At 37.8% G+C, this 27,765-nt stretch overlaps 1 protein-coding gene across 1 annotated transcript; it reads right to left on the bottom strand.

Moving 5' to 3' along the window:
- Positions 1-8: 8 nt before the first annotated feature.
- Positions 9-26,179, bottom strand: LOC113113402 (ATP-binding cassette sub-family B member 7, mitochondrial-like). Its single transcript, XM_026279571.1, has 16 exons — positions 25,969-26,179; positions 24,667-24,747; positions 24,110-24,184; positions 20,302-20,421; positions 17,611-17,743; positions 15,747-16,015; positions 13,524-13,612; positions 13,358-13,445; positions 11,798-11,972; positions 10,606-10,763; positions 9,500-9,663; positions 7,606-7,735; positions 7,244-7,415; positions 7,047-7,150; positions 5,354-5,461; positions 9-575 (listed from the first exon to the last, which is right to left on the bottom strand). Exons 1-16 carry the CDS (start codon positions 26,116-26,118, stop codon positions 354-356), a joined length of 2,238 nt encoding a protein of 745 aa, XP_026135356.1. The 5' UTR covers positions 26,119-26,179; the 3' UTR covers positions 9-353.
- Positions 26,180-27,765: the final 1,586 nt, after the last annotated feature.

Below are 27,765 nucleotides of genomic sequence, written 5' to 3'. Positions count from 1 at the left end.
ACACTTGCTCCCAGACACTCGAAGAAGGATATTTATTTAATACAAACTTGTTAAATGTACTTGCAACTCAGATTCAGATTTGGTTTAATACATAGAGACAATGTTCATAGAGAAAGCTCCAAAACGGTCCAGACATATCAAACGTAACTCAACAGACAGAATATCTATTCGGTGATATGTGCACTCTATACAACGCACTTCTCAGCGCATCTCATATATAATATGTACACACCCATAATAAAAACAACTTAGAAGAGTTCCAGCTGACATAAAAGGTTTCTTCAGATCATCTTGATAGCACGTGACAATAAAGGCCCTGGCTGTGGTCCAGACGCTCAGGTGAAGGCTCAGGCTCAGCAGGAGCAGTTCCCACAGCCCTTCACACTGTTCAGGATCTCGTCCTGGAGCTTCTTGCGCTCCTGCTCTTTCTGCGAGAGTCGCTCGGGGATGGGCTCGGGCCCGCCGCTGCCGCTGCTGCTGGTGTTTCTGCTGTTCTGTGTGTTCCACAGGTCTGCGTACAGACTGCCCGGCGTCTCCAGCAGAGCCCGATGGCTGCCGCGCTCCACCACCTTTCCCTGCGGCACAACAAGAGACCGCAAGACGTGAGATAGAGACACCTTCAGTGTGTAAACACAGTTTGACAACCGAGGAGAAGAGATCCTCCTGATTCTGACTTGAATGTTAGTCTGTTCCTCCTATAAAGCGATTACAGCAGAGCATCATCACCTGAGCGGGAAACCTTTCTGATTATACGTTTCTGATCCTTAAATACAGTTCTGCATTGGATGTCACTAAAGTGTTAGTTTCAATTGGGGGTCATGCTGTGATCTTCACAGTTGTAAAATGTAAGTTTTTGCTATTTTATTTTTATTTTAAGATAATTTTATGCCACTAACTAATATTATGCAATAATTATGACAAATTTCTAGAGTCGATGCCTTTAAAATCTAATTTTTGAAGCCAGATTAGTGACACCTGGTGGGACCAAAATAAGAAAAACATCTGTAACTCCATGGTTTAGCCCATAGATTCTCTATATATTATCTATATAAAAGGCTTATGAATTAGATATAAATACTTTTTTATTTCGTTGTGAGTTTGGATATATATTTAGACATTCTTAAAAACAACTTTTTGTCAAGGTTTAGATTTTTTTGTTTGTTTGTTTGTTTGTTTGAAATGTTGATTTGAAGCATCAGTTTTTAAATTATAATTACTACAGTCAAACCTAAACACAGAGAAAGCATTTTGTTATAAAAACCTTAAAATGTATATTAAAAAATGTAACAAAAATGAAATTTTTTTTTTTTTCAGTTTTCTGACTCGTTTTGGATATATGGTTATAGCCATACCAATTCATTTGAGTGTGTATAACTGTGTGTGTGTGTGTGTGTGTGTGAGGATGTGTCTGTTTTGGACTCTAAAGGTTTCAGTGTATAACCCTTTCACTGCGGTGTCATTTTTTTTCTGCATTGTGTCAGATTTGTAGATTGTACACACAAAAATTCTCAAGTGTGACTTTTTTTTATTTTTACGACCACTTAGACTGCTCGGATCATGGCCTCAATGTTTGTGTTTTCACATTCCAAATGCCATAAGTGTCACAAGTTTCGTACGATTCCGATGAAGCTGTGATTTTAAATCAATCCAAAAGTGACCCAAAAGCACCAGAGGGTTGAGAGGTCATCTTAATTTTGAGGCTGGAAAACTAGAACAAGGCTATGATGTCTTGAAATAAATGCACAAAGTAAAAGCATGTCGCTGCAGTGTGTTCTACAAGCGGTTTCAGAGCGGTTAACAATCAATAAATACTGCACCTTTATGATCTACTGCTGATGAATTCTGACAGTGTTAGCTTTAGGTTGTTTTGTATTGTACTATGATGTAGACAGATGGAAAAGTGCACATACTATCTCACTCCGCTGTCTGCATGAGCAGCTGGAAGTAGTACAGTGTAAACATTACAAAATAAGAGTCCTGGTGTATTTCAGACTTGTTTATACTTAAAAGCCCTGCATTATGCAGAACTTTTTTTTCAGGTTACACAATAAGACATTTGAAATATAATTGATTTAATAATTATTGAATAAATTCAGTCTTGACAGAAAAAAAATAAAAATAAAATAAAAAATAAAAAATAAACCTATTGGACTTTTTTTGTTAAAAAAAACAAACAAAACAAAACAAAAAAACAATAATAATAATAATAATAATAATAATAATTCTGATTGTGAATTTCCCATTGCATACTTTTGGAGGAAAAAAAAATATTTGATACATTTTAATAGTTTTTAATGCGCTCCCGAATTTTTTTTTTTAATTATGAAAAAATTCAGCCTTGAGTTTGCAGTCTGTATTGAATGCAGTGCAATGGCACACTATCAATGAAAAATGTCTTTGTTTTACAAACAGAGAGTCACATCATGTAATCGGTAGCATGTCACAGATGCATGCATCTTAACATGTTTCGACCTCAGAAAAATCATCAAACTTTTAGTGAGACTTTTTGAGATCATGCAAGGTTAAGACAACTATTATCTATTTTTCTGCAAGGGTCGTCGTGGGAGAACAGCACCGATGCACAGCAACCATCCCATAAACACACACAAGAAGAAAAAACCCTGAGTGTTTATGCAGGCTTTGCCTTGGGATTGTTTCAGGAGGCCAGAGGCTGTTATTTAGCATTTAAGCTCGGTTTCTTTTATTGACGCCTTGATATTCAGCAGCATAAAGACGCCTGCAGGCAGAACGACTGTGCAGCTGCATCCAAATTGGACGAACTGGGCAAAACAAGAGATTTGGAGCCTTGAAGGGGCACTGACAGAGAGACAGTGTGTAATATTTGAGAAAGGTCTACAGAGAGCTGAGACTCGGAGCAGGGATGCAGCGGTGTGGGCGTACATGCAGCATCGCCTCTTAAAAGACTGCCAGCAACACAGCTTTCACAATCACAGATCAACCAGTCTCTCGGCTGTTTGCTAGTTACTTGCATCAATTACGACGCCACTTTTGCCAAGCAAGACTCAAACACTGATCGTATTTTTAGCAGCGGTGTCATTTACAGCTTGGATCACTGTATTATGACCCATTTTTGAAACTGGCAGGAAAACACAAGATCTCACAACAATATTTGCTTCAGTTTCTTTTCCGCCCCCCAAACGCATCCGGATTGAAAAGGTCTCCACACATGGGAGACAAACAAAAGGTGTCGCTGAGCGCCGGGCAAAAGGTATTTCCACTGCTAATGAGCTAAAAATCAAATGGTCCAGCCCCCGCACGCTGCCCTCCGCTCTCACACAGCTGAAGATCAGGAGTATGAGCACATGCACACGCTAGCATCAGGAGTGTGCCTCAACTCGCATGTTTCTTCTACAGACTAAAGGAAGGGACGATAACAGGGATGCTAAACATGCTAGCTATTCAGTAATAAGATATCAATGGCCTGATTAGTGCTGGGATGTAACAGATTTTATGTCATTTGGATTAAGTAATCAGATTACCAAAAAAAGAAAAAAATAGTAATGTGTCTTTGTGTGGTTTTTTTTTTATTACTTTTTTATAAATGTATTTATTTTCTTCCTCTCTGTATTTTATGCAAGCAAAGTAAATGTGTTTGACATCAAATAAACAAGAGATGGTAAGAGTTTAATCTAAATGCAATCCTAAAGTACTCTAAAGTGTGTAATCTAAGACATTATTTGTTCTTCAATTTATACACTGTTGCCTTTCATAATTACGTCAAGAAATCACTACACACTAAAAACACATTAAATTAGATCATGACAGCGCACATTTCTGTCATAGACAGTACTTTATGCATTTTATTCATTGCATCAGGAAGATATCAGCCCAGAAAGCTTGCATCGATGCACACTTAACTGGTAGAATATTTTACATATTAAATGTAAAATTTCACATTTTATGTAAATGCATTAATATTAGATTGTAATATTGCTGCAAAGCTACCTAAAAAACAATGTGCAAGTGCACCTTGGAGAAAAGCGGTTTTAAATGCAAGGGATGGGTGCACCAAATGTGGATTTAATTCAGTTATTAGAGGTGAATTGATCAATTAAACCAAGTAAACCAAGTAAATACAGCATTTTTACACACGTGCCTAAAGCTTTTCACAGTACCGTGACTTTGTAGGTAGGTTTCTATCTAGACAATGCAATTTTATTTTTCTTGGAAATACTGTAATATAATAAACAAGCACTTAATTTTTGGGGGGAATCTGATAACACATAACCAGTCCTTACTGTGCAGTTCAGACATTATGCAAACTGGAGCAACAAACTCAAGTGAGGTCTTTCATTTCCCATGAATGCATTAATGCTGAACAACAAGACACAAGCCATAATGCAGTGGATCACTGACAAGCTCCGCACCCATCTCAAGGGCAACTCAGGAGAATAGTCATCATTTCACGAGCTCTTTTCTACCAAAAGCCTGGATCTCAATAGCAGAAGGATACACAAGGACAGCACTGAGAGCTTTCTTCATCATTGCAATGAAAGAAACACAAGAGACATTCACATCAATGCTTTTATCCCATCTACACATCTGAAACTAAACTCATCACACTTTTGTTTCAATGTGGCAATCCCACAATCACCATACTATCACAAAAACACCTGAACCTCTCTTTATGGGAAGGATGCTAATGTTTCCCTATAGGTCCCTTTCACATGACTCACGTTAGGGCTTCAACACGAGAGTCATGCACGACTTTGACCTCCACGTGAAACACAGAACAGAGAGCATCACAGGAAGGCCATTTGCGAGGTTGCTAGGAAGCAAGAACTAGGGGAGTGTTTGATACGTCTTTGTCAAGGCATCTAGTGGTCAAGTCCACTTGTCGAATCCATTCCCTAACTGATGCACTGGGTTTGAGACTGTACACATGGTGAAAGCAGGAAAAAATCAGATTGCATGAGATGGTCCTGTTTTGTTGTTGATGGTATGATGCAGCATGAGCTCTTGAAGCCACGCACTATTCTGAAAAGGGAGGGTGGAGCACCAGCTCATTTGCATTTAAAGGGACAAACACAAAAACATTGCATTTCGGCTCATACTCTAAAAGCGCCGATTTCAACAAGCTATACAAATAATCTGTGGGGTATTTTGAGCTAAAACTTCACATACACACTCTGGGGACTTCAGAGACACCTTTAAGAGATCATTGACCTGGAAGTTGAATACACTGCAAAACATTGATCTGAATCATTATAGTTGTGGGGATTGTAGTTTTATGTTTCTTAAGAGGAGATGAGAATTAAGCATTGGCTTCCATGCATGATTTCTGGAGGTTTCAGCTGCTGTCACACACATTTACAGATTCAGAAGAGCTTACCTGATTTAGTACAATAATCTCATCTGCATCCACAATGGTGGACAGCCGGTGTGCAATAAAGACAGATGTTCTGTCCCTCACCATCGCCTTCACAGAAGTCAGAATATTCTGGAAAGAAAGTGAGAGAGAGAGATCTGAATGAATCCACAAGGCTGAAAAAAGCTTTGCTGATGTTTTTGAGATGTTTGATTAAGAAGCCGTCTGCGGTTCCCTGCAATAACAAGCGTTGATATGATTGACAGGATTTATATGAAGACCCTCTGAAAATAAGATACATTAAAACACTGTCGAAAGCCAACAGAGCAGACACTTCTTTAACTATAATAAGACATAAAGCCTCATGAAAATAAAAAAGCTTAGTGTAAATATCAAATGAAAAGTGTTCCCAAAGCATCAGGGGAAAACCAGAGGTAATTCAATCTCTAAAGATCTGTTCGTGATGGTGGTTAGATCTACACGGCTAAACAGTTCAAAAACTAGACAGAAAGGTTTAGTCTTTTAGCAGACAAAACCCTTCTCAGTCTGGCAAACTCCAGTTTCACTGGCTGGCTTAAAGTGGTCATGAACTGCTTTTATATTATTTTGTTCAGTTCTCTAAGGTCTACTTATAATGTTATCAAGATGTTTTCATCAAAAGCATCATCAAACGATCTGTAATAACAGACAAAGCAATAGTGATCATGTTATAAAAACACTCTAAATAATGGAAAAGCATCGTCTTTTAGTTTCAATCTTTCTGAAATTGCTGTGTTGAACTCTGCCTTGTTTGCAATGGCATCTTGTTGTTTTTGAAGCATCTTTATTGTCTGGTTTCTGTGTAGACCTGTGTTTGCCTCTTGTTATGAACACGTGTGAAACAGTGGGCGGGGTTAAACAGGCAGTGATGTAATAGCAGGCAATGATAATCTGCAGAGGCGGGGTTTAGCCACACTATTACGTGATGTAGAATCGGTGGGCGGGGCTAAACAGGCGGTGATGTAGAATCGGTGGGCGGGGCTAAACAGGCGGTGACGTAAAATCGGTGGGCGGGGCTAACCAGGCAGTGCTTTAATGAAATAACTGCATACATTTCATTGCATGTCTCATAAACAAACCAGTTAACTGAGCCAATCCACTAAAACAAACCATCTTAAAGAATCAGTTCAAAGAAAAGAATCAGATTTCTCTGTTTGTCTGAGGATTACAGTAATACTGTCATAAATAATGATCAGACCGATCGGTTCACTTCATAAGCCCTCGTCAGGAGCCATGGGTGTTAAGTTTGTGTTTTTGATATGCTTGTTTTTTTAATTCTCAGAAGAGGGGCAGCTGGTGAATGTCATTCAATGAATCAGCAAGAACCATGGTTTCTGCTAAAAATCTTCTTTACTGATGTACTGAAGAAATGAATCTGAAGAATCTTGAATGGCCTGAGAATGAGTAAACGAACAGCAAATATCCACACGATTAAAAACCAGCGCCAGGCGTTTAATTTCATCCACAACAAACGTTCAGTCTGTTCTTAGTGATCTGAGTGGTACATTTCGACAGATTCCTTTCTGAATGTGACACAAAAAAAGAAGCTATTTATCTTGACGGCTTCCTGTGTCTTCATGTGTACAGACAGCTCTGTGCAATTCAGTTTTCATGCCCATTTCATACCCGTCATCGAGGAATCTACTGTTTCACTGGCACACGAGTCGAAGGCTCTCACCTCTTCAGTGATCGAGTCTAGTGAAGATGTGGCTTCGTCATACAGCAAAATGGGAGGGTTTTTAAGGATGGCGCGTGCGATGGCCACACGCTGCTTCTCTCCACCTGTCACAGGAAAAACACGCTCTAGATCACTCCAGAAGAAACCATCCTGTTCCTCTAAAACAAAGGAGCTGTTCACTCCCTTCAGAAAGTTACCTGAGAGCTTCAGGCCGCGCTCTCCGACCTGCGTGTCGTACCCATGAGGCATCCTGAGGATGGCGTCGTGGATCCCAGCCAGTCTGGCCACACGGTACACGTCCTCCGCCGTGGCGTTGATGTTCCCATAGAGCAGGTTGTAAAATATGGTATTGTGGAAAAGCACGGCATCCTGAAATTATATTTACATTTTGATTTCTCAGAAGATGAAATAAGTCTCTTTTTTTTTCATAGCCTTAAATTAAGTCTAATTATGGTTCCCATGGTACCTTCCCACTAGTTTATATCAGATACTTATTTTTAAAGAGTAAGAAACACAAATGTTCCCTGAGGAGGTGATAATTAGATCTGCAGAGCCTCACCTGCGGCACGACGCCCACAGCTTTCCTCAAACTCTCCAGACTAACGTCACGGATGTTCTGGCCCGAGATGAAGATGTTGCCCTGCTGGGGCTCGTAGAAACGATACAGCAACCGGACGATCGTGCTCTTCCTAGGAGAAAAAGAAAGTCAAATTCGGTTTTCTGTGGTTGTATTTGTATTTCAACAAAGTGTCAGGGTGAGGAGAGGAAAATGCTCGACATTAAAATAAATATTACATGAGCTGTTTCATCAGACAGACTTGTTATCCTGTTACTATCATTTGGGTCTGGAAACTTTAATACATTGTACACAGTACAATATCTTAAATTTTTTATATTTAATGGCATGCATGTATATTTACTGAGAAATCCACTATTTTGTAGAGCCCCCCTCAAAACAGCAATTTTCACTTGAGATTCAGAGCCAAATTTCAGGGGGTAAAATGAGTTCAGAAAGATGGCAGCATCATTATTTGATTATTTTGAAATTTTCACACAGAGACTGTTAGGTCTACTAGTAAAATCTGTTGACTTTATCCATCTTTGATATACATCCGTGACATTTGATATTTTGTCTTTCATCACTATGCATGTTTAATTTTCTTTAGAAAAAAATATTGACACCCCCCCCCCCAAAAAAAAGGTAAACAAAACCATTAATATATGTAATGTTTTTAAAGAAGTCTCTTCTGCTCACCAAGCCTGCGTTCACTTGATCCAGAATACATAAAAAAACAGCAAAATATTTATACTATTTAATATAACTGCTTTCTATTTGAATATTTTTTAAAATGTAATTTATTTCTGTAATCAAAGCTGTATTTTCAGCATCATTATTTCAGCCTTCAGTGTCACATGATCTTTCAGAAATCATTCTAATATGATGATTTACTTATTTGATTTATTATGTTGCAAACAGCAGAATATAATTTTCATATGGTTCCTTTGATGAATAGGAAGTTCAAAAGAACAGCAGTTATCTGAAACAGAAATATTTTGCAGCATTATAAATGTTTTTATTATCACTTTTGATCATTTTGAAGCATCATTGCTAAATAAAAAGATTAATTTCATTAATTACTTTCCCAAATAAATAAAAAATAATGATACTGACTCCAAGCTTTGTATAAGGTTACAAAAAATCTTTTCATTTTTAGATAAAAGCTTATCTTCACATCTTTCCATTCATTGAAGAATCCTGAAAGAAAATGATTCCACTATTTTTTATATTAATATTAATAATAATAAATGTTTCTTGAGCAGTAAATCATCATGTTATTCTGATTTCTGAAGATCATGTGACACTGAAGACTGGAGGAATGATGCTGAAAATACAGCGGAGTTTCACAGAAATAAATTACAGCTTAAAAAAATTTCACATAGAAAACAGTTGTTTTAAACAGTAAAAATATTTCACAATTTTACAGCTTTTGCTGTATTTTGGACCAAATAAACGCAGACTTGATGAGCAGAAGAGACTTCTTTAAAAATATAAAAATCCTACTGTTCAAAATCTTCTGGCTGGAAACGTTAAAAAAAAAGAATATTACGTTTTTAAAAAAGCATACCAGGGCCTTAAAATGTTGGTTACCTTATTTCCTACATATTAAAGTGGTTTTAATTTGTTTCACAGGAGCTCTGGGGTTAAATGTCTGAGCATGAGTTAATTTACTGTTTGGCTGTAAACGGGGCTCAAATGATGGGCTTTTAGTCTCTCATCACGGTCTTAAATGCTAATAATCCAATACTAATCTAATAGTTCTCACTCCAAAGAATTTAAGCCTTTGCTGCTGTGTTTCTCAAAGTTATTCAGCTCCAATCCAAACTCTACTGTGCCAAGTTCAGTGTAACCTGAAGGTAATATAACATAAGTGTGTCTTTCCCGGAGCACTTACCCAGATCCACTGCCACCAACAATGGCCACCTTTTTCCCAGCAGGCACTTCAAATGAAACCCCGTTAAGCACCTTTTGGCCCTCTAAGTACTCAAAATACACATCCTCGAACCTGATGGTGGCTTCCTGGGGTGGAACGAGCAGCGGCGGGGCCATGTCTTTCTCCTTCAGGACACAAAGGGTCAAAAAAACACATTTAGCAAACGTACATTTAGAGGCTTGAAACAGGAATTGAAACCCATTTCTACGACAATCCATTGGAATGACGCCATCAAGACAATAGTAGTTTTACACTAAATTGAGAAATCATATTAAGGTCCCACAGCAATGGCTTGATGGGCAGCGCTGTCCTGCGGTGAAAACCATTACTGACCACTGCCAACAACCGGACAGATTTCATTCACGCTAATTTCAGGCTGCATACCAAATTAGCCAAATGAAGAATGAGCTTCGTCAAACTAACGCTATGAAAGACAGGAAACACTCAAATGTTTCTGGAATTTAAAACAAATACTACGACAAATTACACACTTTTGTAATATTCAACAATTTGACAGGAAACTCTTTTAAAGCTGTATTTTAAATGATAAAACAGCTGGAGCAAATAATAAAACACGATTCACAGGTATTCTTATAATTCTTGTAGTCTTATAATAAAGCTTATAATATGACAAAACCATTTGATTTTGTATTGTATACATTTGAGTGGCGTTTATCAAAACGGAATATTATTTGGCATTTAACATAGTTCTGAATTTTATTTTATCTCAAATATTGAACATTTGAAATTAGATTTTATTTTATTTTTACAGCAGACTTTTGTAGATGTGAATATAATACAATCAAAATTTTTGAATATTGAATTTTTGAATATTAAATGTGATGTTCCGAATTTCCTCTTCACGTTGGAAAATTGAAGCAAGATTTTAAAAAAAATGCAGTTTAAAAAATACGTCTTTAAAACTCTGCTATAAAAAAATTAAGTTGTTTTAAGTTTCAAATGTTCAGTATTCAAGTTTAAAAAAATCACTAATGTGTCAATAATTCAAACGTACACAATACAAATTGAAGTAGTTTTGTCCTCCACACAGTAAAGGCGGCGCGCACCTTTATTTTGGGGTCAACGCTGAGCAGAGTGAAGAGCGTGTTCATGTCGATGAGGGCCTGTCGGGTCTCTCTGTACACGGTGCCCAGGAAGTTGAGCGGCATGGAGAGCTGGAAAAGCAGTCCGTTCACCATCACCAGATCACCCACAGTCAGAGTGCCTGCAGCCAAAACACACAATACTCATATTTATCAAGGTTTTCATTCACCACAGGAAGTGCTCTCTGTGTTTGTCAGGCCTTGAGAACGATTGTTTGTTCACGATTAAACTCTCCAGAGTCAGAGAACTTTTAATTCAAGGCCCCATGAAACCCATTGCACTTCCAGCGGAATCAAAGCTTAAATCAAAGCTCAAATCAATTTATTTATAAAAAACATTGCAATTTGACAATTTGATTTTGTTATTTTATCAAACAAGACGCTGCACAATAGAACGCTATAAATTAAAACAGGGATTCAAAAATGTAATGGTTGTATGATAGTTGCTTAAAAATAATACGCTACATATTACTATATTCTGTCATAAGTTCTTCAAGATAAACCGCACTTTTATTTTCACACATAGCCACTATTTGTCTTGAAGGAGTAGTTCACTTCCAGAATAAGAGTTTCTAGGTAATGTACTCGCCTCGGTGTCATCTTCATGTCTTTCTGTCTTCAGTCGCAAAGAAATTAAGGTTTTTAAGGAAAAAAATTCAGGATTTTCTCCATATAATGGACTGAAGGTTACAAATGCAGATTCAGAGCAGCTTCAAAGAGCTCCACACGATCCCAGCCCAGGAATAAGAGTCCTGTCTAGAAAAATGATTGGTCATTTAAAAAAGAATAAAAATACAAAATAACAAAAAGCAGACAGAAGAAAAGCTAACTACGTTTGTCCTATCCAACAGGATTACATCATGCGTGAAGGCCAGCTAGTGCAAGACCAGCATCTGTGGAAAATGACCATCGTTTTTCTAGACAGGACTCTTATTCCTGGGCTGGGATCGTGTGGAGCTCTTTGAAGCTGCACTGAATCTGCATGTTTAACCTTCAGTCCGTCGGTCCCCATTGAAGTCCATTATATGGAGAAAAATGAACTAATCCTTTAAGAACTAGTTTCACCAACCTCTAGCTTCACTAACTGGTCTAAGCAGTTAATGCAACTGGCCCCTAACGCTACTGAGTAATTCGAGATGAAATGTGTCATGTTCACCTGCCATTATGCCTTTGCTTGCCATCACCATGATGGCGGTGAGGCCGACGCTGAAGATGGCGCTCTGACCGAAGTTGAGCATGGCCAGAGTCGAGGTGGTCTTCAGAGAGGACGACTCGTACACCTTCAGGAAACCATCGTAACGCTCGGCCTCATACTTCTCATTGTTGAAGTACTGAAAGAGAGAGAAATGTGAACTCGAGCGTGTAACACGAGCTGGCGATGCCTCAATCACACATTCAGATGTTATTAAAGCTACAATGGCATCTCTCTGAAGAGCAGCAGCTGAGTAAACCACAGTCTAATGCCTTCACAAACTCTCCAGCAGAGAGGATGATGGGAGTGAAACACAAGAGCGACACAATTAATTAGCTCTGAAATCTGACAAACTGTGGTGAGGTGATAAACAGCGTGGAGGACAGTGACAGGATTATGAAGAGCAGAAGACATAGCTTGAGCACTATGCTTTTTCAAAACATTAATATATGGCCTGACTGATATATAAATTTCACTCCGAAAATTCATTTAAAATCAAAAACACCACTTCTGTTTGTAGCAGACTTCGTAAGACTTCATACTGATCCCAAACTTTCGAGCGGCAGTGTAAACGCCATAAAGTTGTGCTGATATACCATGATGCCACTGAGAAAGATCAGTAGTCTAATAATCTCATCAGCTTTTTTAACACTCCTGCACTGTCGTGACACTCTGAACATTTCATTAGAGCTCATCAAACTGTGGTGGAGGATGTATGGAGGATTGTTTTGTGAGTGAGGCCGCTTTAAAGAGAGAAACCGACACACACTGGGGTGTATGAGCTGGTGTAACGGATCTGGAGTGGGGGGAGGTCTCATTATGCGAGCACACATCCTAAATCCACATGCATTGACACACCAGTGACAGGAAACAAAGCTCGGCACGAAATACATCTGCTCTTAGCAAGAACGCACAGCAGATTGAGCTGAAGAGCAGAAAATCTGAGACTCGAGACCGAAACAGCTTGTTAGATAATACAGGGCTCCAGACTGTGACTAAAACGCTAGCATTTACCACCAAAGATATTATTAAGAGTGACATTTTTGCTGAGATTGCCACTGGTGACTGTTGAATAAAATCTGATGGAATGCCTTTTCCTGTTTGTTTTGCAATCACAACATGTATATGTTGACACGGACGATGTAACTGAATTGGTTTCATAATTGATGAATTTCACAACATAATTTCCAGTTTCAGATGAATCATGCAATCACTCGGTACGATCGAGTTTCTACTGAGTGACTGCATAATGTAGGGCTACATCTATAAAACTGCCACTTTACTTACTTTTCGAATTGCACATTTGTAATTCCATACATTACATTTCTATTAACTTGAACACTAATGAAGATCATTTTATAATCCTCTTATAATTTTCTATCCATCTATCGAAAATCTATCGATCATGCACACAGCCGAGCTTCGCTGGAAACAAGGTTGTGCTTTCTGGTTTGTGTGTGTTCAGTATACAATGCAAAAACACAAAGAAGTTGCAATGACAATGTAGTTTTTCATTTGACCCACCTTAACGGTTTCATAATTGAGGAGAGAATCGATAGCAGCGTTTCCAGCCTCATTATCAGCCTTATTCATCTGGATCCTGAAGCGCGTCCTGATCAGACACAGACAGTGATTTACAATACAGCGGTGATCAACACAATGACTGCTATCTGTCAGACTCGTACAGTACCTCCACTGTGTGACAGCGATGGTGAAAGCGGTGTACGCCGAGAGCGTCCCCAGAGCGGCCAGAGCAAACTGACCGCCACATTTATAATACTGCAGAGAAACAGCAAAACATCTGTGAGGAACTGAAAGAGCCACATGTCTTCATATGCATGACATGAGACGAGATGCGTCATTTATCTAAACAACCCACACTCATATTCATTTCATCCTGCATTTTCACCGTTACACAACCTAATGGAGTGTGACGAATGGAGAAACGTACGGTTGGATTTGGATTAATCGAGCAGTGGAGATAAATATTAGGCACATTAGGGAAAGCACAACTCAAGACTATTAGTGTTAAGATCTCCTGTATTTCATTGAGCCTCTGACTACATCCCGTCCATGACTTTACATCTGTGAGCTGAACTTCGGATGCGTGTGATGTTAGGAGTCCTGCAGATGTCAGGTTCAATCTGGTGTCTGTATGGACTCACAAGTGAACACGTCATTGATTATTAGTGAATAAAATTACTTCTTATGCTCTAACCTTTACACAAAGCCATTGTGTGAGATTTCAGCTCATTCTTGAACACAACAAAAGTGCCACATGCACTAATGATGTGTTATACTCAAGAGCGTCACTTTACTAATGATGTCCCACATTAGCCTGAGGAATAAATAATTATTTTATTCCATATATTCTCTGTTATGTTATGTTGTCATGTTATGTTATGTTGTCATGTCATGTCATGTCATGTTATGCTATGCTATGTCATGTTATGTCATGTTATGTAATGCTATGTCATGCTATGTTATGTTGTCATGTTATGCTATGCTATGCTATGCTATGTTATGCTATGTCATGTTATGCTATGCTATGTTATGTTATGCTTCCAGTGCATCAGTGGATTTTTCTGTACATTGCTATGTCTTGTAAACAGCCAGTGTACAGTTGGGCTAATGCACTTCATTTGCTTTCAGGAGGAATCGATTAATTTTTCTTATTATTATTATTAATTTGATCACTATCAGTAGCAGCTACAAAATTAATGCAATGCACTTACTGAACATTGTTCTCATTTATCTCATTGTTATTGTATTCTTAAAAGCAAAAAGCCAGTCCAAGCCATCTTTTATGCGCGTTCACATTTACTGCTGCTCTGTGAAATATTGCGTGCAAACTCCAATCATTTACTTGAGTTAAATGAGCAGCTAGCAAAGCATTTCAGTTTACTGGTGTTCATCCAGCTCTTCAGCTTCAGCGCACACAGCTCCAACAGCAATGCACAACATTAATAACTATAATTGGGACTTTCATATACATTACATAAAGAGAACAGTACTGTAATAAAAAGTTGTGAACTCTTTGGGCTTATTTGCTGTGTTTCAGTGCATTGTTGTGGGAGGAGCCAAGAACACATCCACTACACATCTGACCAGCACGCAACATAGTTCAAGATCACTTGTGCATTTGCAACTTATTTTGCAGATAATTAGTAATGTTTATGTTGTAGAAATATCGGATTCAAATATAGCCTAATTAACCCACTAACAAAGTGCTTCAGCTTAATTAGCTCTTCAGCTACGCTGCTCTTTGAAACATTTGCATTAATTTGTTACTTTTTCAACATCACTGATGAATTATTAATAAGTTATAACCAACACTTAAATTTTTATTGTATTATTTTCATCAACAAAATGGTTTAATTAAAACGATTTCATTTTTGTCTGTGTGGAGGCTATTGCATTTGATTCATCCATGGCACATGTATTTTGATTCTTTACACATAACTAATGTTGTCCATTGACTTGTTTGCATTAAGCATTATTTTATTTATCAGGCTTTTTCTTTTTTTGTTAAAGAAAGTTTGTGAAAGGAGAGTAAAAAATAATTGTAAAACTTACACCGGTTCAAAATAGGCTGCTGTACTGATTATGTTTTATTTATGTTGAAGTGTTTGGGACATGGTTTTTAATGGCGAGACTATTTTGTGGTCAAAAACGATCACAAAATTTAGATTTATAAGCCAAAATATCGGTTATCGGCCAAAATACAAAGAATTATCGGTTATCGGTATAGGTCAAAATTGCCATAACAGTGCATCCCTACATGACATATTTTGCTACCATTTCACTAAAGTGACTGCACCTTTACAGTTATTTTACCACAGTTAGAGAGAGGTTTTGGCAGCCTTTATAGTCTTTGTAAACTTACTAACGTGAGGGCATCATTCTGACTTACCAAAATGCCGCTGACTAGCATCATTTCAAAGATTGTAGGCCCCAGGTTAAAGACCAGAGCACTGAGCACGAAGCTGATTCCTCGAGTGCCACGGTCGATGGTTTTGGACAGCGCTCCTGTCTGCCTGCTCAGGTGGAAGCCCAGGTCCAGGTTGTGAAGATGGAGAAAGACGTTCTTGGCGATCCTCCTGATGGAGCTCTGAGCCACCTTCCCGAACACTGCGTTCCTCAGCTCATTGAAGAGAGCGGCTCCGGCGCGGGAAACACCGTCTGAAAACACACGCGTGCACCGTCAACACAACACAAACTCAAAAGCACAGAAAACTAAAATTAGATGAAGTGTGTGCCACCTCATTTACATAGCTGCTGGAGAAACAAAGGGAGTGATTCTGTGCTGCGATGACAACTTCCAATAAATTAGACGTTATTGGAGACAGTCACAGCAGCACACTACACATTATTTGGATGTGCATATGCATGAATGTTAACAAGCTTCAGGGAATATTCAGTCAGAGGCTGGAAACACATTCGACTGCATGACAACAGAGTACGGCAACGTCTTCCTCTTCACACGAGAGCACCTAAAGCTCATTAAACCAGCTAGTTTAAACTCTTCTTGACCCATGAACAGATCTGACTCACTGTAGAGCTGCTTTCCAACATTAACACCATCTAGGTAACAAGCGCCTTGTTAAGCGTGGATATACTTTAACCCTTTAAGCCCTGAAGGCATTTGTGCCTCCCTGAAGGTGTTGTTTTTTCAGAGTGATGCACAAAAATAATGACTCATAACTCCAAAACGGTCAAAAGGGAGAAGCTAAAGTAAAGGTTAATGTCATCAAAACTGTTGATCCGTATTGGCTGAAGTGAGAGACTGTCAGTTTTGAATGCTTATATCTTCTAATTGCAAAATTTTGCCATTGTCTTGACATGAACATCCCATTTAGGTTTAATCTGTTCGAGGGAGACAAACCTGCTCTTAATGCATCAAATTCTAGTGCCTTCAATACAATATCAATCACCACAAATTCTGCAGATAATCTGTGCCTTGCAGCGCACACAAATCACACAAGCAGAAGCAGAAGCAGAGAAGCATTTAATGGTCTGTGTGCACAGGACCTAATGGCTCTCATTAATATATGCAGTTATGGGAAGAAAGTGAATTTGACTTTAAGACACAATGATTCACTAAGTGGTTAGTTACTATCATTCATTATTGTCTTTTATCTTTATTCAAACATGCACTTGGGCTCCACTGGATGGCACAGACTGCATACTGACATCTCCAACAAAAGCCAACTAAGACTTGGATAAATTAAGATAATTAATTACTCTGTATGGTCAAACTCCTTGACAGGAAATGTTTGTGATGAATTATTATAGACAAGTTATAAATGCATTAAAGTAGTAATGGAATCGCAGTATTTTGTGTGATAAAGCTATAGCATCTATGCATTTATACTAATGTATTTACACTAATATTTCTTCATACAAATACCAAAAAAAATTGTTACATTACAGTTGTAGTCGACCCTTATTGGTCTTTTGGCAGCTGAAGCAATATCTCATGGCGATGGGTAATTGTTTAAGAAACCATTGTGGTGAATAATCATTTCTCTCTGCTAATAAAGTGGTATTGTAGCCAGAATTTGAGGTCAATGCTGTCAAAGAGAGCAGCATCTGAAGCAAACTTCCAAATTGTATTTGCACCCAGAGCAGATGCATGCATGACAAGACACATTACAAGAAATCTAAAAAGCAATATTGACAAAACTTTTGGGGAAAGGTCAGTTGGCGCTTAATATGCAGCACGCTTCCCAAAATGAAGCCAAACACCTGCCAAGACAGGAGCAGGCCGGACTCACAGCCAATCAGAACGGCCGTTGCCATGGTGGCCACCGTGTTCGGCGCGTCGCTCAGGTTCAGCATGTGTCCCGACATCTGGTTCAGGCCGTCCACCGCATATTTAAACATGAAGGGCACCATCACGTTGGTTATCTGGAGGACAAGCAGAAAAAGGAGAGGTTGATGTGAGCACGCCAAGTGTTCCTGAGAGCACTGATGGACAGAGGCTTTAACAGTCGCTTGATGCATCCACTAATGGAAGTGAAATGGTTATTAAAGCTAATTAAAAGCTTGCGGATAGCTGCTGGGTCATGCCAATAAACAGCAGCACATTAGACGGGCGACATCTCTCTTGAATCTGGCCCTCACTCCTTTCTACGTATGACACATTTGAGCTGAATGGCACATTTCTATGCCACACGATGATGAATCTTGAGTGTTTCTCATGGAGCCTTTCGAGAACGTGTAGGGGACACAGTCTGATATTAATACTCATAGCCAGCAATGCAATATAAAAAAAAAAAAAAAAAAATTCAACAGGATTCGATTCAGGGGTATATCAATCAATATTATGATATTACATTTTTATTAACTAACAAATGTAACCAACATATAGAACATAAACATTTAACTCAAAATTGCACATCATGTACCCTCAATTTGTGGACATCCACACACATACAAAAACAAACACACACACAAATACTTTTTATTTTTAATAATAAAGAAAAATAAATAATTGAGACAAAAAAACAAAAAAAAAACTATGAAATGTTTAAAACTAGTAATACAAAAAGGTTAAAAAAAGAGCTATTTGTTCAGTAAACTACTGCCTAATATTAAAATAAAGCAATTTTATGTTTAATTTTTTCCCCCACCCCAATTCCCAGACGACTATGATGCAAAAACTATTGATATCATATACACTGTATAGAAATTAAACATATAAATAAGGCTGCTTGGTACATTTCTTGAGAAAGAACAAAGTAGTTAATGAACCAATGTAAGACTTAACACTGACAGTTCTGTGACAAACTCACATTGAAATCACCCGAATTGTTGATTATAGTTCAATTCGTTGTACTGATGTTTTTTATGTGGTTTTAAATTCAATTCAATTGTACAATGATATGTTTAATAAAATATACTGAGAATCATCAATGTGTGAGAACTGTCTGAATGAATCCTGTCGTCTACTCAACCTTATGTTGCTCCAAATCTGTATGATCTGACTTTCTTCTGCGCAACACAAAGATAACATGATAAATGTTGGGGTCCAAAAGACACTGGGCTCTACTAACTTTCCTTTTAAGGACAAAAAAAAAAACTCAGACATTTTAAAATAAATTATTTTGTGTTTTCTGCAGACAAAAAAGCAAGTCATGGAGGCAAGTCATACTGCAAGAGTCAAACAAACCCTGTCTGTAACAGAGATGAAGGTTTGTCAAGCTTTTATTACTTTCTTGCTCAATAACAGAGTACGGTTTTCTCCACGTTGAATTCTGCACCACGGGACGACAAGATGTCAGCGGTCAGGACAAGCTAATAATTAAAGGGAGTTATGCATTTATGAAGCCCTTGTCAGTCTTTATCAATTTATAATTTAACAATTAAAAAGGAGTCCAGGAAAACTAAATGGGGAAAAAAACAGAATCAAGAAAAATGTAAACGTAATAAATGAAATTTGCAAAAAATTATACATAACATAAAAATAAAACCGATTTCATAAGGCCCTAGTTACATCCAGTGTTGTTTTGGGAGGGGTGTTCACCGTCTCATCTCACAGGTCTTGTGATTGGATGATGATCTGCCAGTCCTCCAGAACCAATCAGACGCTAGGAGGCGTGTTTAAAGACCGAGATGTGACACGAGTGTGGGAGGAGTGTTTGCGTTTCCTGCATTGGCTCTTACTTGGTTTTTCCAATTCAGAGTTTCTCTGTGTTAGAGTTTGCTTCTGTTGAAACTTTACTCATCATAGTGTTGTTCTACTGAGTTTATGATGTGACTCGACTCTCCATCTACCAGAGTTTATTCAAGGAAGTTGTACAGGCACAAACCTTAAAGAACAGAAAAAGCCTAAACAGTTTATATTTCCCATGCATGACTGATTATTTGAATGCTTTTTGCTGAAGCTTAGGATTAAATCTGCACATCTATAATGTCCTTTCTCCATACATAGCGATGGGACCAGGTTAGTATGCCACGTGACTTACATCTTTACAGCGCGCAGAGTGAAGTTGTTCAAGCACACTAGGTTATGAGCGGCTGAAACTGATGAATTCATGTTAATATTTCTTTTGTTTAGTTTAGAGTTTGGTTGGTGTTAGTTAGTGTGTTTAAGTGTGTGTGTGTTACTTTTATTGATTTCATTTCTTTAGAACTGCACATCCCTCACTTTGTTATAGTGGTTGACCGATATATCGGCCGATATTTGGCAATTTTTTAAATATCGGCATTGGGCGATAAGTTTTTCTGCTTTATTTATTTTATTTAAAGGATTTCAAATTTCTTGAATATTAATAATAATAATAAAAATAATAATAAATTCCCTACTTTCCAAGATATCGGCGGTCAAAAAACACATATCGGTCGACTACTAATATGTTATCTAGCACAACATATCAAAATACAAACAGCCTCTATGTTTATTCTGTCACAGGACTAGAACTGTATAAGAAGAGAATAAATGATGGTATAATAAAGAAACGCACCTTGGCTCCAGCGAGGAGACCCAGTGATAAGACCACTCGAGCGCGCAGGTCCGGTCTGTCCTTGGGCCAAACATACATCAGCATGGCTGCAAGGATCTTCGACGAGTTCACTTCCTTCATCTGCAACAAGCAGAAATAGAGCACTTCTCAGTTTAAAAAGCACAAAATTACCTTTCATTCTCTTAAAAAATGCTCATTAAAGCCAAAACAAAATGTTTAAATAGGAGCATCCCAACAAATTATCAAGTTGTAAAAAGTATTCAGACACCAACATGTCACACATTATTCGCTATAATGGTTATACAATATGACAAGAACTCAAGAGTTAAACCGTGTCAGAACAACTTCATCTTAAGCTAAACATGTTCACGTCAAAGTGTCTGAATAATTTTGTAATCAATTTTACTGGTAGTCCACTATATTAAAGGTGCTGTAGGGAACTTTTGTAAAAAAAAATATTTTTTACATATTTGTTAAACCTGTCATTATGTCCTGACAGTAGAATATGAGACAGATAATCTGTGAAAAAATCAAGCTCCTCTGGCTCCTCCCAGTGTCCTATTGCCATTTGCAGAAAGTCATGCGCTCCCGGTAAGAAATAACCAATCAGAGCTGCGGTCCGTAACTTTGTTTGTGTTCAAAATGTAGAAAAATTTACATAATAAGCGAGTACACCATGAATCCATTTTCCAAACTGTGTTTTTAGCTTGTCCTGAATCACTAGGGTGCACCTATAATAAGTGTTTATATTCGGACTATTTTAGATTGCTTCGGGGGTACCGCGGCGGAGTAACCCAGTACCTTTGTGATTCTTCATAGACATAAACAGAGAGAAGTAGTTCCGGCTACAATGTTCTTCTGAAAGACACAAGCAGTTCTGTTTATTAACCACTAGAGCGTCAAAAGTTCCCTACTGCAGCTTTAAGTCAGTTTCCTTTATTTTGCAATCCTCACATATATAAATGACCTACTGTATAGTGTCCTGCAACCACTAGTAAAATGATATCAAAAATGATATCTGGTTTCTGAATGATGTTTGGTTTGAGTGTGCATTATGATGTGTTGATGTCTGCAGAAAGAGAGCAGTAATCTGACTCCAGCTCAGATCCATCATGAACAGAACTTAAACATTACTAATAATGAGGCTCATATATAATCAAACACCTCTCTGCAGTGGGGACCAGATCTGAGGAGAGACTAGATGAGCAGACCAACACCATTCATTTAATGAGTCACATTTTGATCGGTTTTAAATGAATTAAAATAATAATAATATTGAAAAAAAATATTGTTAATCAACTACCTAAAAATTTTACAATTAAATCATTCAGGAAAATGTTGACAATAACAGGACCTTATGAATTATTATTTCTTTTTTTCAAAAGTTGAAAATGTGTTTTATGATTTAATACAGATCTATCTGCAGAAACTGTGGTTAACAAATTAATTTACAATTAAATTAACCTTTTAAAAAGTTATCAAATAAAAACACATCAGTTCTTTTAGAACAAAACCTTGCATTTTTGTCAAATAATGTGTTTAATGTTTAATTTATAATTTTGTCAGAAAACAAAATCTCTTGATTGTGTGTTAAATGTTTTAATACATTATAGTATCATTATTATAAGTAAATTACACTACAGAGTTTCCGCTAGTTCCCGGACATTTTGATGATATGCCGGTCAAGTATCGCCTCTTAATTAGTCAAGGTGAGGAAAACTGGAGGCAGGCTATGTAACGTAAAAAATGACATAATCAGGCCGCCGAATGCAACATGTTTATTAGCCTAACTTTCAAATAGACGGGAATCATTCTTCATTCGGATCTATTTGCGATCCATTCCATTCTAAACAAACAAAGCATATGTTTCGTCCTTGTTTCATTATAGATTAAGATAATAATTCATAAATGCACGCATAATTATCAGTGAACTTGATAAAAGTTGCAGATATGTTTTACATGCATGCACAAACAAATGCCTTTCAACTTATGTGTGCAAAATTCAGAATTAAATGAATGTGCAGCAATTTGTATAAATAGAGATTCTAGGTCTACTATACATGTTGTAGCCATTAAATAAGCTTATTTAGTTTAATATTTGTTAAAATATTATAATGTTATTTTTTAATTTATGTTGATTATGAAAAGTGAACCGCACGAGTAAGATAAGATGCGCAATATCGAGAGACATGGAGCGGGTCAGACATGATTTTGACCACTTAATTAAGTTTTGTTTAGTAGAAATACTTTTTTGAAGTGAATTTCATTTTGTATAAATTGTATCTTAATTTTAATAATTTTTTTTATCAACCAATTGCCTGGATTTAATACATAAGAAGCAAATATAGCAGACGACAGGCCTAATCATGCAGGCGCCCTCGCGGCCACTTGTATTGCTAGTGAACTGGAGTGCATCTCATCCTAATTTAACGAAACTCAGCGTAGGCCTCACAGACATGAAATATATCTTAAGAAAGCTTGAAATGTCTTTTTAACAATTTAAAACAAATTTTTTTTTTTACCTATGCTAATTACACATTAAATTCAGGTAGGCTACTGAGTCACTGTCCTCAGTGCCCAGAAAAGCGCTGAAACGGAGATGAAAGGGGAACCCGTTTTTATATATATATATATATTTTTTTTGGCTTATTTTAACTGGCCCATCCAGTTTTCTGGAGGCCCACCTACAATCAAAATCCTGGCGCCGCTAGTGCTTCGCAGCGGTCTGATATCAAGAAATAACAGACCGCATTCCACATTGGAATTCAACCAAGCCATGTAATAATGTTTAATAACTTTCAAACGAGCCTGTTCCTTCATATCATAGCCAAAGTTCGGTGTATTTTTGCTTTATACATTTTAGGCTTATTCTCAAATTCAGATTGTGTTAGGGGGGGTGGGATTATTAGGCAATTTTATTCTGACAATTTGACCGGAGACATTTCATTTTGTCGGACATTTCATTTTTTTTTTCGGCCAATGTCCAGCAATTACCGGACAACGGAAACCCTGTTACACTATAGAGTAATATGTCATTAGTTTCAGGTTTAATCAAACTATTTGAATGTCGATGTTGTGAAGACCTTTGAGTTTCTCACATCCAGTGTTAAATATTAAACTACAACAGATTTTGTGATTGCTGATGTATAATCAATACAGAATATAATATAATATAATCATTACAGGATGTGAAGGATCTGTGTGTGTCTTGCTTCAAGAGAGCAACCACACATTTGTGTTGTGTTATACTTTCATATGAATGTATTATTTATTCATTTATTTATAATACATTTTATTAACCCATTGAATCATTTCACCATTTACGATAACACTTTTATAAATTCATTTCATTGATTCATTAATTGAAGTTGCTGTGAATAAAAGTCTGCCAAATGAATAAATGTAAATGTCACTGTGTGGTGTTTGCGTCGAGACATACATCGTATGTATGTAGTGGATCTGGGAGTGCACAAAGTCAGACCTCGTGCTCGCGGGGCAGTTCTGGTGACATATTACAACTGAACGAAAGCTAAGCTTCATCCAAAAATGGCCCTAGGTTTGTCACTATGTACCTTTTCTGGAATAAAGGTCACTAAAGGGGTCTGAGAGTTGCTGAATATAGTGCTAAAGTCATGGTCGTGTCTGTGAGATGTGGGAGCTGAAGGCAGCGGTGGCTAGTCAGAGTGTAAATCAATGGAAAACACTGCACTATGCTGTCATCAGTTAATATAAGTGTCATGTTTTGTGTAAAAAATCCTCAATATTTAAGCTCAATTACATAGAAGCAAGAAAAAAAAAAAAGCCTTACCACATTTTTGGGGTCTGCACTGAGTCCTGCACCTGCATTTCCGTGCCAGCACGGTCTCTCTGAGATCTGTAAACACTAAAACACACCAAGCCACGCATTACACTTCCCACTGCATGCTGCATTTTTGAGTTCTTTCTTTTGTTGTTGTTGCCGTCAATCGATGGCTTATTAAAAGACTAATTCCTTTCAACACAAATACAGATTGGTACAGTGGCCGAGACAGCTCAACGCGTTTTACTCATTTGAAACACAATCAAATTGAATATCCCCCTTATTCTTTTACATATTTTACTGTGCACAAATCAGAATAAGAATGAAGTCTGAATTCCTACATAAATATTGTGTTACACTGAATGATAACGTAACAATATTTCAACCAAATTTTGACATTTTATTCTCCAAAAACTTTTTGAATCCTTAAAAGTAGACACTTTACTTGCATTTAATGTCCTTTCTATGGACATAAAATCCCTTTTGTCCATTTATTTTGATGCGTACATCTTAACATTTTTGACCCATACACACACACACATCAATGTCTTGTATTTTCCACTCACTTTCACTGTTTCTAGGATCTGTTGGCTGTTGGGACGTCTGCTGTTGGCCCATACTGAAGATGCTCGGCTTTGACTTGACAGCTGAATGAAATACATGAAATATCAAACACATTAACATTTTCACTGGACTACTTTAGCATCAGGTCCATAGTTTAACTTGTTTCCAAAGTTGCATTATACATAAAAACCTCCTCTTAAAGATAAGTTCACATTTCAGCTGGCTCCATTGGGGGCATATTTGGTGAAATATGACGTGTGATTTTTATGTGATATGTAACGACTGGTGTACACTACAGCAAAATGCATCAGTAAATCTAATCTAGTTCTGGCCATGGAGCTAATTAACCTCATGCTTCTGAACAATTAATATATTACTGGTCACTGGCATTGATGCTACTTATTAAGTAAGTTCAATTATGATCACATTATACAGAATGCACTTTGAGCTATCACTCATTTTCAGCGTTCACAGATTCCTGGCAAAGTGACGTCATTAACTGTGTAAATACATCTGAATGCTATTTCAGATGCCGAGAGGCGGGGTCAGTAGAGCTCATTAGCATTTAAAGAGACATGCACCAAAATGGGTCGCAGTTGCTGACAAGGTTTTTTTTTATTACATGACCACTGGGGAATTTTCACCAAAGTATGTTGAGGACGTTTCATGAAGACCCTAATGAATCATACCAACTTTTCAATAACAATGTCAGCTGTCAATGTCACAAGGACTCTGACAGGTGTCAGAGAGAGAAAAGATAGTTCGGTCACAACATCACATAGGGTTTGTGAGTGTAAACAGGGCTCGGTCTCGTGTTACACTGATATGAGCTGAAGAGAGGGATAGATCAGTCTTATCTGAGCACACATGTTCATACCACATGACCCACGGGAGCGAAGGAGTTAACTCCGAACCAGAGGTTACCAATTAAATCTGAAACGATCTACAACAGACACAGTAATGTACATACTCGAATCAACCAATCCGCTGATATTATATACCAGGATATAGTGTAAACGCGTTGACTATAACAGCGAAAGATCCTAAGATTGACTAACAGAGAAATTCACGTTTACACAACAGAGGAGTCACGGTTTCATTAGTCACGAAGGACCATGACAACTTCCTGCCACAGTAAACACCGGACAGAATAAAGAGGAGCATGCACACAGCGATACAAGCAGCTGAACTGTCACAGATTAGTGAACTCTAGTGAGTGTGTGAAGTTTGAGTCCTGGAGTGTGTGTGTGTGTGTGTGTGTGTGTGTGTGTGTGTGTGTGTGACAGAGGTGACTGTCACGTTACCTGGGAAGTGCTCCACTGTCTCCGGTTATCCGCCGCTCGGTGCTCGCGACAGCTCCACCCGTGAACGGCGCTGCTCTGCTGGAGCAACAGGGACAATCTACGCCTTTGCAAGTGAAATCCGCACTTCAGAGAGACCGAGAGCGGCGCCATGCTGAACCGACGGGCTGAGTGAGCGAACGTCACGCGCCACGTCACTTCCGCACATGCGCCTGCGGTGGCCAATAGAGATAAGCTTTTGTTCGTGATGCTTTTATGCAACTCCAGCACTGAAGGGCGACATTGAGTGTATGTTGTGAAACCAGAAAAAAACCCTGCCAGCACGGACATTTATATATAAGCACAATTTTTTCACAATTTATATATATATATATATATATATATATATATAGAGAGAGAGAGAGAGAGAGAGAGAGAGAGAGAGAGAGAGAGAGAGAGAGAGAGAGAAATTTGAATGTTGAGGAAAATTTCATTTATTTCAGTAATTTAACTCAAACTGTGAAACTCGTGTATTAAATTAATTCAGTCCACACAGACTAAAGTGATTTAAGTCTTTAGTTCTTTTTATTGTGACGATTTTGGCTCACATTGAACCAAAACCCACCAATTCACAATCTCAATAAATTAGAATATGGTGACAATCAGTAATGAATGATAAATGAGGCTTCCTGAGCCACTGAGACCTCGCTCGCACCGAAAGGTTCATTACTCGAAGCTTCATACATTATTGCTCACTAGTGACACCTAGCTACTGTGCAAAGAAATAGCAGACCAATAAATTAATACTGGATCAATGACCTGAGCAGACATTTGTCCATTGCCTGGGTATCAAATAAAATATGTTTCTCTCTCTGTCTGAATTTATTCGTGCAGAGACAACTGTCACACACAGATAGTGACAGTAGGAACAACAAAAGCGAGACTGTGTTGAGTGTAGTTCTTATGGTGGAGGGAGTGTAATAACGCAAATTGCAACCGTAAAGTGTGGGGTGGGAAAGGTTAAGAATCGTTTCTGTTGTGTTTTGTACATTAAACTGTTACTAGTTTTAGTGTAGTGTTGTGCTTATGGGACTATTGATTTAGAGGAACAAACTGCCACACTGCAGTTTGGGGTGGGTGAAGGAAGGATCACACATTATTTTTATTGAGGAACAGAATTTTTTCAGGTGTGTTGGGGCTTAGACGATTCCTCCTTTTGGACAGAACCTCTCCAGCCTTGGAAAAGATCCTTTTGCATGGAACAGAGGAATTTCAGTGGCAGCTGGTTTAAATGAGGATACAGATGTTTATGTTGAGCCCAATACACTAGTGCAGTGTTTCTCAAACTTTTTCAGCCCAAGGACCACTTTATCTTCCATTTTTTTTCTGAGGACCACCAAACAGAATCCCACTCTAACACGCCCCCAAAAACCAACAAAATAGGAAGGATAAGCTAAATTTAAGTTTAATATGCAACTGTTTCAAGTCAAAAACTAATTATTCAAACACAAATGCAATGATATGATCAGAAATTATTATATACATTTTTATTTAATTTGAAAAAGTAAATGTGAAATGAGTTGCAGCTTAATATGAACAACAAACTGCACATGTGGAAAAAAAAACTGCATTTAAACATACTGTAACAGCTTAGGTCCCTCTTAAAGCCATTCCAAAGAGCCATTAGTTTAAAACTGAGGTGGTGGGTATAGGAAGTCTATGGTTGTAACTATGGTAACGGTAACAATAAAATGCTGAAAAGAATGTTCCCCTTAATGTCCAATATCACTGAAATTACTGGGATTTTACACATGAAACAAA

Source organism: Carassius auratus, chromosome 14 (assembly GCF_003368295.1).
Source record: "Carassius auratus strain Wakin chromosome 14, ASM336829v1, whole genome shotgun sequence".
In the NCBI taxonomy this organism is placed as follows: Eukaryota; Metazoa; Chordata; class Actinopteri; order Cypriniformes; family Cyprinidae; genus Carassius; species Carassius auratus.
Note: the sequence above shows the minus strand (reverse complement) of the source record. Positions and strands in the feature narration are given on the sequence as shown.